At 42.9% G+C, this 12,536-nt stretch overlaps 1 protein-coding gene across 2 annotated transcripts in view; it reads right to left on the bottom strand.

Moving 5' to 3' along the window:
• Positions 1–12,536, bottom strand: part of COLEC12 (collectin subfamily member 12) — a 102,684-nt gene that overhangs the window by 77,419 nt on the left and 12,729 nt on the right. For both annotated transcript variants that reach the window (XM_062570208.1, XM_062570209.1), the window contains exon 2: positions 11,507–11,557. In XM_062570208.1, the coding sequence (XP_062426192.1) occupies positions 11,507–11,557 (51 nt within the window). The remainder of the gene's footprint in view (positions 1–11,506; positions 11,558–12,536) is intronic.

Genomic DNA, 12,536 nt, shown 5'->3' with positions numbered 1-12,536 from the left:
TCCAGATGTAGACTGAATGGGCAGAGACGATGAGGGAAATAAGGGACAGGCTTTCAATTGAACAGGAAGAGCAGGAGCCACCTCTGACACCTTCTACAGCTATTATATATATAAAAAAAAAAAAAAAAAAAAAGAAAAAAAAGAACATGGGGTTCCCTAACAGCACCACATAATGGCATTCCACAAAGCACATTACTTCCTGCACCTTGCCAAACTACAGCTTGTACAGTAAATGCCACTGAAAACAGAGGAATCTTCCATGGATGTAGTTTCAAAAGCTGTTTTGGAGCCTGCAAAAAGCCAGTCTGTGATTCGTGAGGGAGCAAAGGCTAGCAGTGATGGAACAAACAGGGATTAAACTATGCACCTCTAAAAACAATGGTCTTGACTTCTGTGTTTGATGGCCCAAGACAGACACCATAAAGAAGGGTATGTCTATTCCTCCTCCTCTTTCCACAGTATTTCAGCCCCTCACGCACACCAAATTCACTACTCTGACATCTTACATTTTTCTCCTAATTTTATCTAACAGTGACCAGCCCTTTTAAAGTTTTTAATATTCTGGAAAGCTTTTCAGATGCTCGGTAATGAACAGAAGAAGCAGATGTTCGTCTGTTTTTCCCCTTAAAACTGAGGTGTGCTGTGTATTGTCCAGTCCTAGCCTCACTTGTTCTGCAAGGCATCTAGTAAAGACATTTTGCGCAGCTCTGAAACATGTATTTTTTTAAAAAAAAATGTAAAATAAGTTAAATGTGTAGTATCGTTAATCAAGCAGAAACTTGTTTTCTGAAGGAGACAAATAAATTATGGAGCAATGTTCAGCTGGCCTGTTTTAGGAAAAATAGACAGCGTCATTGTTCAAGGTAGCAAGATGACTTCTTAATTCTCAACCAGGGAATTTCCAGAGGAACTCTCCAAGAGTTTCCCTTGGAAAAGGGAAAGAAGAAGAACCACCTCACAGCTTTTTGTTTTACCAAATATGAGGACTAGTATAATCAGGGACACACTGGGAGCACAAACTTTCAGATGGAACCTAAATGCAGTTTAAACATCCAAGGGTCTGGTTTTTGTATACTGGAAATCATGCTGTCAGGTAGTCCAATACACCGACCAAATCCAATTTGGATACGGTCATAGAAAACTGAGTGCATACATTTAAATATAAACATCTGCACACACAAACAGTGACATGCAATAATTTCTGGGGACAAGTGATCTTAGCTGTGCACAGATGCTATGTTGAAACTCAACAGCGGATGTTCAGATTATTCTGGCCTCTGACTGTTCAAAATGTTAATTAAGGACAGGAGCTCTCCATCTGCAAGCTCTAGTCTTACAGGCCAGATTTAAAATGAAATCATCCGTTACATGGGACATTATATGCAGTATTTCCACCTGAAACAATTAACTTCCAGGGAGAGGGGAGGAAAAAAGAAAATTCCTTAGGTCTATGTATTATTATTTTTTGCTATCAGATTGTCCTTCACTATATGATAATGCAGAAATGTACGTAGGGAACCAGTTACCAGTTGGCATTATGTACACAGATTGTTTGAAATTATATCTTAACCTCTAAACAAAATACAAAGGGCTTATATTTTTTCTGCCGTTGAACAGTACTAAATGTATAATCTACTGGCCTAAACAAGCCTTGCAACTAAAGGCTTGCATGTCCATTCAGGAGCTAATTTAAAATGTAAAACCCAGCAGAATTTTCCATGTTCTTGGCCAAGACCTTGGTAACAAGCGCAGAGGAACATGCTATATAAAGCAAATAAATAAGCATTTTCCAAACTCTTAAAATTCCAGATTTAGAAACATACACAGAGAAATCCAATTTTCCTCCCATTGGCCCTCCAATGAGGGCCCTAGTGTCCTCACATCCTTAGAAGAAAACCTGGCTGCTCTGCATCTTCACAGACTTACAAAACAGCTGTCAGAAATCATATGACAAAGTCCTGTTATGCTGAGTCTTAATGTCTGCACAAGACTGGCAATACAGTATCTCCTAACGAGCCCTAGCTAGGCTGAACAGAGGTGGATCCCTGTGTCTTGCACTGTGTCTCCTGCAAAACCTTTGGCTGACCCCATTAACAATCACAAATTGAAACATGAAAAATGTATTTACTTTTTATTTATTTACGGCATCACTCTCACATTTGGGCTTGGTGCGTTTTCCCAGATGCACTCCTGACCAAACCGAACAGCATTTGGAGAGCACGCAACTCCCCGAGCACCAACCCTTCTCCCTGTCGGCTCCGGGCTCTCCGCGAGGCTCCTGCCTCTGGACGTCTCCTGTGTTGTCCGGCTGCACATTCCAGGATGTCAACCCCCTCACTTAACCCCGCTGGAACGGGACAAATGGAAAGTCCTCTGCTCTCATGCTGCTTCACTTAGGTTTACTAGTAGTAGAAAGTTTATCAAGAGTAGATAAAATTTGATTCCTTTTTTTTTTTTTCTAGTTTGGTATGTTGTGGCACACTGGAGTATGATTTGGTTTTAATTTAACAAAGCCACATGCAACATTTTGTTACTGTCTGCAGTAGGCTAACACAGGCCAAAATACTTTTAGATTCTTTATTTGCACTATCGTCACTCCTGTTAGGTCTCACAGGCTTCTTCCCCTAGGTCAGTTATTACCAGAGCCTCCAGCTGCCCAGTACTTCCACAGAAAACACTTCTAAGCAGAAAGCAACACCTAATACAGAGATCTGGAGTTGAAGATCTCTGGGTAGTAACTCCAAATGGCCACGGACTCAACGCTCCCGTTCAGTATGAAGTCTCTTCAGGCAGTGTTGACCTCCCTGTCCTGCAGCCATTTTAAGGAGTGTCTACCCTGCAGTAGATGTCCAGGCTACCTAGAAGTAGGTGAAATGAAACCTACCCTAAGTCCCATATTTGGATTTCCTGTGGAAGTCCATAAAATTTAGTCTCTGAAAATCATCCCTTTAAGAAATTTGCCAAGTACAACAAAGTGAGGTATTGCATGTGTAAAGTCGCCAGTTCCAGGACACCGGCCAGGCTTGGGGCTGCTGCGTGCAAACGGGGGTGACAGCAGAGACTGCCCGGTCTGGGCCCACGAGGTTTCACACCTCCCTCGCTGCGGCTCCCCAAGGAGTGTGGGAAGTGAGAAACCGGTGGTACAGAAGCGAGGAAGCTTGACATAACTTTAAATGACATCTGATGTCAAAACATTGTGGCATTTTCGTTTCAATGCTTCCTGGAGTTCACCAGGCAAAACACTGTACTAACAATTCAGTCTGATCTTTCCCCTTCGCTGGAACTCTGTTGAAACCGAGAGCACGAGACAAGATTGCTCCTTTAACTGTATCGAGTAAAATGATTACGGGGGCTTTTAAGTGAGATGGCAAAAGGCTGCGAGGCTTCCTAATCCGACAGCTAGGGGCTTTACGTATTAGTCCCCGTATATATCTACCAGCATGTTTGTCAAGCTAAGTCGTATTATTTGTCTTGGTAGCAGTTATTTAAAACACCCAGCTTTTTGCTGTTAGCACACTGGCTGTTCCTAGCTGGCTGACAAAGCCACGAAGCAGCGCTGCGTTACACGGACGGCAAATCTGGGGATCTGCCCCGACGAGGTGCCGAGCAGCTTTTGCCGAGAGCTTCATGCCTCGGAGAACCAGGTGCTCGGATGCCGTTTTCTGGTGCATCACACAGCATCAGTGCTAGAGCTTGCTGGTGTTTTGAGGGAATTCCTGAGAAATAAACGGAATCTAGGAGGCCAAGGTAAGCAGCATCTGACAGGAAGGAGTTTTATTTTGGAGTGTTGTTAGATAACCAACGAACCTAAAGGTTTGACATAGTCCCAAGGGAAGATAGCACCCCCTTTTTCACTAGGTACCAGAGCGTCTGTTTTGAAACTGTCACCTGTGGTAAGTACAACAGAGGCTATGGAGTATGTATAGAAAAGTAGATACAGGTAAACAAAAGTACAATTAGAAACATTTCAACACTTGCAAAGTTACAGCTAATAGGGCACAGTAAAGAATAGAATATAGTAGCAGCTGGCTTTAGATGCTTATTTTATTTCTGAAGAAAATTCATTTGGAGCTTTAGGAATTCTGATGAGTGCTACAATCACACTGTATCACTAGGAGATTCTTCTAACAAGAACTTTCAACTATTTTATCTTCCCCTTCCTTATCTTTAATTTCTCCCACAGTTTTCATTCGTTTTCATGGTAAATTCTTAGTTTACTTCTAAGGTATTAATTTCACAGGTAATTGCCTTATGAAGTTCAATAACCCAATATGCAGCCTAGGTGTTTTGGCAGCAACTTGCATGTTACGTATTTCATTATTTGTCCAGCTAGTTTACAGGAAAATAAATACAAAATCCCCAGGTGTTGCTCATGCTGTGGCCAATATTTTTCATTCCATTCATAAATATGACACTGTTAAGCCCACACACCTATTTTATAGCTCTAATGAAAAATAGAGTGCAGAATTCACACGTGATGTTGACCATATCGCCTTTCAACACAGCCCAGTAAAAGATGGAGATTGATCAGGCAGCTATGATTCCATGCATGCAAATGCAATATATGAAGAAACATGTCAAGAATTTTAATTGTATGCAGGGCCTTTCTAGACAACAAAACCCCCTAACTAAGGGAAAATAGATTGCCTACATAACGACATACAGCTGGAATGACTGCCATTGCTAAGAGGCCTCTTGATGGGTTTGGACTGGAAGGAGAAATGCCGTTAGCTCGGCACAGCAGGGCAGACTGGAGAGGGGCAGATCCAAACCCACAGAATTCAGCAGCTCTTCAAGCTTCTGAGGACGTTAACACAGGACACAGCTTTGTTAATTTTTTGGCTCTCACTAAGCTGCCTGACAGATTTGTCAGGATGCACAAACTATTTTCCATCTTCAGGAGCATGAAAAGACATAGCAACTTTAAATGTGGTTTGACCATATTGGCAATAAACCATTTATCACCCGTCCCCTTCGTGCTGTACGAGACAGAAGGCTCTGGCAGATGACAGACGGAGCTACACACATGCAGGCACCTCACCAGGAGCTCCCTGCACGTGTTCCTCCGAAATGACAAAACACGGAGGATATTTTTTGTATCAAACATTCAATTCCCCTTAATGAATAAACCCCATAACAACTGACCGCGCTGGGCTGCTCAGACTTTCAGGGACTTGTGGGGAGAGGTCAGCCAAAGCCCTCTTGCTGCTTGCTTGCTGCTGCCCATCGCAGTCAGAAGGGCGCCTCCGAAGACAAACCATGGCACCAGCTCCGCCGTTCAGAGCGGATTTAATTACCCCAGACACAGGCAGACAACATCGCGATTCGATAAATACAACTGGATCACTGAACTGGAAACAACTTGCCAGACCTTCCTGGCTTGGTGAGCAACGGTGACCCCATGGTTTTTATTAGTTTTGCAGGCGTCCATATGAAAGAACGCCCCAGGAACGATGGGGTTTGTGGCACCTGAACCGCCCACGGGTCGTTTACAAACCACACGAAAAAGTTGACAAATTCCTAAAGATTTTTTCTTCTTTTTTTCACGTCAGAGGCTTAAGGTCCGTGCGGAGGGAGCATGCTGCCGGACTAACGCCAGCCATTTCTTGTGTGTGTTATCACAGGCTTGGGCAATGGACTGGATTCATCTGGGCGTAAAGATTAAAAGCATTCTGTCTGTGCAGCACTAAGGAAGAAATGCCATCACAAACTTCCAAGAGGCGAGTTTTAACAAAAGCTTACTGCGATCATGTCTGAAACTCTACTTATAGGCAGAAAGCGTATGGGATTTAATAAATCCTATTGTAAAAAAAAAGCATTCTGTCTCAAAGTTTGCATTTTTCACTGTAAACTGTTCGTAAGGCTTTTATCCTAATGCTCCCCAACTGTAGCTTAGCAGAGGTGGAGAAACGATACGTATCTTCTCTCCATATAAAATAATATAAACAAATATAGTGAGAAAAGAGTTATTAAACGGATCTAGCTCAGCTGCTCCAAATCAGGGAAAAAAAATGTTTTTGAGAGTGCAGCGCTGATGCATGTGCTGAGTGCACCCCTTTCGGCAGCAAGGTGACACCGCCGGGTGCTGTACGCCTGCGCAGCGGCAGAGAACGTCCTGCCAGAAACGGCCGCACGCCGGCCATTGCCCTGCAAGCTTGCGGTGGCCACAGCAGTGAATAGCATCTCCAAGAGAGGTGACAGCCAGGTCAAGAAGCAGTTTGTGAAATCAAAGGGCACAGGGTTACCCTACTGGTCCCACCAGTGTCCAGCTGTTTCTGTTGTTGAATCAGTCTGTGGCTGAATCATCTGAATTTTCCCAATCCACTAAAAAAACTCTGATTTATTTTTATTTTTAACAGAGCATCATGTTTGTGGTGACCAGTGGTCACATGTAGCCTGCAAACGTGGTAACTGCACAAGTGCAAATTCTGCATGTTAGCTGCATGTCATAACCACTACAGGGTTCAAACAGCATCACGGTATTTCACCATCACTACCAAATGTAGGAACTAAGTTGTCATAACTGCACAGCAGGGACATCATGAGCGGGTCATCTCTTGCATGCCTCATGCACCGTACCTGAAAAAGTACCTACATTACATGGGAGAGCCAAAGTCACTTTTATCCTTCATCACCAAATATTGACCTAGAGTGACAGTGGGGACTCCCGAGGATCAATGCACTGCAGAGCGCTGGAGTGTGCTGGAGTGTGCTGGAGTGCAGTGGGGTTTGTGCACTGGGACACAGGGGACTTCTTCCTACTAATGACTTCAACACCAGGGCAGGGAAGCAGGAAGATGAAGTGAAGGAAGAGGAGGGAAATGGATCCCATCTCATAATCTGGATGATGGGGAGTGGCGAAGATGAGGACTACGATGGAGGACAGGCTTATGGCCTCCAATTCTGGCTGTGTTTGCTCTGGGGAAAGGGGTAGTTATCTTACCCAAGCTGTTTAGTCTTCTACTTATCTATAGTATATTAGCTCTATTTTTTGATTCCTTCTGAGGTTGCTCTTTATCAGCAAGGTTCTCAGCTCATTCCTTGGAAGCTTGCTTTCTAAAACATTACAAATGGGCTTCAAAACAGCTGAAAGACCAACCCTACTGTTTTCAGATACTCCAAATTGTGCCATAGCTTCAAACCAGACAATGAAAAGCTTCACATTGAAATTTGTACCTAAAATAGTCTGTTCAGTAAAGCACAGGTTATAAGTTCTAATATATTAAAACAAAAAAGCAAAATTTGCAATCATCTCTGTATCTATTACCTAGGAATGTCACAAATGAGAAGACCAGATCTGCTGCCTCAAAGCCCATTAATTCCCTTTAATTCCCTTGTCTACTGCTATGCCCAGAGCCAGAATCTCAGAGGACAGAATCAAAATGCTGCTGTAAGCAGATCTCACTCTTATGTCCGCTATCTAGAAACTGGCTTGAGCTCTGAATCCTGAGGTTTAGCATCCATTTTGTGTCTTAATGCTAACCAAAAAGACTTAAAAGATGTGTAATTTTGAAAAGTTCTGACCTTTCCTCACTGATTCTTTCCCAAAGAGGCAAAAAACATATAAACCAATGATATGCTGATTGAAGAAAGGGTTAATGCTACTGGCAATCTGGAAGAGGAAAATCAGTGGAGAGGCCTAGCTCCTTATCTTGGGCAGATAACTTCAAAGTGGCTGCAGCAGTGACTGATGATGAAGTAACAGTGATAAAAAACATGCTTTGTCATGGGCTTTCTCACTGCAACAACCCGGAGCCACAAGTCACCAGACAACACACTTTTGGCAGTTTCCACGCACATCTGTAGCAGCTATTGAAAAGAAGTAAACACCCTCTAACATCAGTTAACTGGAAGGAGTGTTTTCCTCTACCTTCCTGCCCCCCTGCAGCAAGTTTGTTCTTTGCTCAAAAGGGGGAAAAATGCTCGTGTATATTTTTCCAGCATCTCAAAGTTTTCTGTATCAGTCCTGATTGTTACTTAGTATGTTAGTATGTTATGCTGAGTATGTTTGGCTTAATATAACCAGTTAACGTTCCACTGACTCGAAAACATAGTAGCAAGATAAATTCTTTGACATTAGCTTATCTGAGGAGGAGGGACAGGATGATTCAGAAAAAAAAAGAAGCAGGGTATGCTGGCAGAATGGGAAAAAATTAGTCTTCTTTCCAAAAGCTTCTTCTCCAAACCATGGTTTGTCTGAAGAAGCCTCTTGCCTTTTGCAGATTTGTTTCTTCTTTGAATCAAACTACAGGGAACAGCAACAAGGCAGCTAATAATAAACTCTTCAGCTGAACTCTAGGAAAGCAGTTTGGTCAAAGCTTTGCTTGCCAAATGCTGACCAACAAATGTTCCCAGCTGCCAGCAGTGACTCACTGCAAGCCATGTTTTTCATGGACCACTTGTGCTTTAGCTGTCTCCCTCTTGGAGGACATTATGATCCAAACAAGGCCTCCCACTTCCAAAAGCTGGAGTCAAAGGCACTTGAGATAGGGTACTCCTACCACATCTCATGTCGATGGTGCATACAAGGACTACTCCTATCACACTATGCTAACAGAATAGCTCTTGTGTGATGGAAGCAAAAATATAACTGCTGCCACTATCGCTGCCCATTCCAGCAGACTATACACCAAAAGCACTGAGCTTTCAACAGCATCAGACCAGCAGATAGGGTAAGACTCCTCTCAAAATGCTCTTTTATCAATAGTTTATATAATGATGCTTGGTTTTTGCAAAGTGCTTCCCCCATATTACCTTCCATTATGAATGAGGACAGAGGGCAAAGAGGGCATATCGCTTGCAATAAGAGGCTTCCTATTCCTCAGAGAGGAGCTTGAACTACTCAGCTGTACTTCAGCCTCAATAACAACTTGTGTGTTCCACTAGAAACGCTGACCTGGCCATTCAGTGATTTTTGGCTTTTTAAAAGATTTGCCTGTCACCCTGCTGAATGGAGTAAGATAAAGTAGCCAACACTACTTAGGTTCATGTTTGCCCACCTCCTTGAGGTGTTACTCAGAAGCTACCTGGAAATACACTGATAACTGGGCAAATGGGCATGCACAAAGTTTAGTTTTCTGAAGTAGGGGAAATAATCATTTAGAGGCCACAAAAGCATGTACACTTGTAGGCACGCAGAAGAAACGCTGATGGCAGGGAGGTACTGAAACACAATCAGCAAAGTTCTTCCCTGTGCTGCCACACTCTGTTGAGAAAGATGAGGAAGGGGTATGACAGGAAGTTTGCACTCCAAAAATAACATGAACAAAGAAGGCTTCTTGGACCAGGATACTGAAGAATTACAAAATCCTCACTAGCGTGAATGTTCTGACCTCAGGGTCTCATTCACCCTATACATTTGGCTCTCCTAAACTAAGGAATGGCTCAGGATGATTTGGAGTTTAACTCTCAAGTACTGTAAACATCAGGAAAACCTCCCTGAAGACTGCAGTTTTGTTTTTATGGAGAAGAAAGGATTACAGTTATTTCCTAAAAGTAGAACTAACCTGTCTTTTCCGTTGTCACTTTGTGGTGTTCAGGTGTGAACAAGGACATGGGGACATTTCCTTCTCTTGCCACTGCCATGCTGCTTACCCTCTTCTGCCCCCTTTACCCTCACTGCAATAGCACACATATTTCTGGAAATGTTCAGGTCAATTTTACATTTTTAAGAGAAGAAATGACTCATGTTGTTAGCACCACATTAACGAGGGCAAAGGAGAAAGAAAGGAATGAAAGCAAGTTAACATGAAAATATCACGTTATGCCACAATAGTGCATTTACTAGGGATATCCACTCCTTGCTGAAACCTTGCACGGTTCACTGCAAGTGCATGCCGATGAGAGGTGGCTAGGTAGTGGACAACATGGAGGGAAGCTATTTTTATAGGTGCTAATGAATCCTAATAATTTTTACTCTCCTCAGCTGGAGGTGACAGAAATGAACAGTTAAAATTTCTTCCCATTTCTCAAGACTTTTTTTCCTGCTATTCTAGGGCCTAATCCAGAAAAAAAAAAGTAAGAAAAAAAATATGTGCAGCCTTATGGCAGGACTTTCCAAGCCACAGATGCTGGCTCTGTGGTTGGCTGACCTATCCAAAATAAAGCTCAACAGCAGGGAGCGGTGGAGTAGTTCAGGGGGTAGAAGAGGTCATGTGAATGTGATCCCCACCTCCCAAACACCGCATCCCCTTCTGCTACAAACATCATTCCTCCCCCTGCTCCTTTTGGGGTGGAGAGATTGTTGGTTTTTTTTCCCCCTTAATTCAGCCTGCCTTTCCTATCGGTTTGCCAAACAGGGTTCTTGAACTGGAACTCTTGTTCCAGCCTCTTTCCTGGGACAGAAGAACAAGGTGAACTTTTAGCCCAATGGTTTATAGTGGATAAGGCAGCTATGAGTTTGGATGATGAGCTCCTCGAAAGTGTCTCTCATGTTTTTGCCTGCAGATGCTTCCTCTACTCCCGGACAGAGCTGGCAATGTGGGAGCTCGGAGCCCACGACGCTATCTTGATGGCGCTTAGACAGAAAGGAGCCAGCCTGTCTCTTTGGGGAAAGCTGTAGCCTGCCGATATTGAAATATTTCCCTGAGAATCAGAGAGAACCTGAAAGGCTTCTGAGGCCTATTCAGAAACTTATAGCACTGATTGCTTCACACTTCATGGCCATTTTCATGAATAAAATATTAAAAAAGAAAAGAAAGTGACTGCTATCATTTCAATAAAACTATTTAGTAGAATTGTTAGTTTAAGAAATTGTTTACAAAATGTAACACTGTACTGCATTAAGTCAAATCTTTTTGGTATATTCAATGGTAAGCACAGGCGAAACGTTTGCGCACTTCTTTAGAGGAGCAATAAAGAACCTCACCAGCTCCGGAACACCTTACAGGAGAGTTTAGCAAGGTTTTGAATTTACCACTACATGCCAGATCAGGAGCAGATAAAACGGTGGTAAAGGATTCTCTTTAACAGGACTGCTTTCTGATGTCTGAATGCATACACATCAAATATTTTTATTTCTTTTTTTGAGAGGAATGCATGGAATAGTTCCTGGCTAAATTGTTAACATAACTTTATGGGTTTGCAGGAGATCCTACACTACCATTCTAGGAATAGCTGCAAACTGTACTGTACATCAGTCCCAAGGCCTAAGGAAAGCCTAATTGAGCAGAAGACATTTGTGAGGTACAGTCCCCTTTTTACAGCAAGCAGATCCATTTCTGTTGAAGTATGGACTTCATTTCCGTAACACTATTTCATTCAATACTCAAATAATTAAATAGACCTCTTTTCATTTCTGATCAGAGCTATTTCTGAAGTGTATTTGCCAAGAAATTAAAATAAGCCTAAAAATAACTTTCTTTGGGTATATGTTAGACCAAGGTGCAAGTCCTATGGCAAAGTCCCATAGCTTTATATGCTGTTGCCAAGGGAGGTTTTAATAGCAACTGTTCTACTTTGTTTCAGGACTAGGAAACACCAAGCTGAAAGACCTGCTAGCACTTACCAAACCTCTTGTAGCCAAAGGACTGCACCTCCTCCTCTTCTGCAAAATCGTCTGGAGAGAGAAAGACAAAGCAAGAGGTTACTTCTTCCATTGCACAAAGATGGGAAGAAATGTTTTTATGGGTGCACTACAACAAATGAATGCACTTGAAAGTGTCATTGATTTGCAAGGTATTTTAACCATCACTGAATTTCCTTTCCCTCCACCATTCATGCCGAACCTCTGTCACCAGGTGGGTGACAGTTCGGAGCCTTTCCTCCCCCTCAGATCTCCAGCAGAAATCCAGACTACATCTGGCGGTGATTCTGGACCCTGGTTGATGTGCAAGTACAGCCTGGAGCAGGCCAGTCCCTCACTGCAAGGACAACCACAGCTGGCACCTGGTGCCAGGACCGAGGTGCTGCTCACAACAGCTGTTGGAACTGCCTGCACCATCGGGCTCAGGCTCAACGTGTATTAGCCTGGCCATCTGCACAAAGCGGCACTTCTGCTTGGCTTTGCAACCTGTAGCTCTGCTGAATAATGAGCGAGAGGAGTCTGAAGCTATGGCTATCCATCTACCACCTCCCACAGGCACTAGCTTCACTTGAAGAGATAAGACCCAATAAAAGATGGGAAACAGAACTGACAACCTCAGAAAGATGATGAAAAAACAAATTAAGCCCTTTTGTTCTCATCTCCTTAGCAGTAAAATGCTAATAATCACAAATTTATCTTGTTAGAAGCTTAATTCTCTCCACTTCCTTCCAGCAGCAATACCACAAAGGAAAAGGCTGGGACCTGCACAATAAATATATCCACAACTTCTCTTTTAGAAAAAAGGATATGCCTGCATTTGTGTGGTCAGCCTCTTTCTATCAACCAAGCCCTTTTTTTCTGCTGAGACAGAGAGGAAGACAAGATCCAGCTTTCTTATTAGTCAACTGAACTTGCAGCAAGTGGAGCTCAGACCAAGCTGCTTTATCTCCTGTCTTCCCAATTTCTAAAGGGAAAATAGATCCATCTGCCCTCTCACAAGCACCATTTCATG

This window comes from Rhea pennata, chromosome 2 (assembly GCF_028389875.1).
Source record: "Rhea pennata isolate bPtePen1 chromosome 2, bPtePen1.pri, whole genome shotgun sequence".
In the NCBI taxonomy this organism is placed as follows: domain Eukaryota; kingdom Metazoa; phylum Chordata; class Aves; order Rheiformes; family Rheidae; genus Rhea; species Rhea pennata.
Note: the sequence above shows the minus strand (reverse complement) of the source record. Positions and strands in the feature narration are given on the sequence as shown.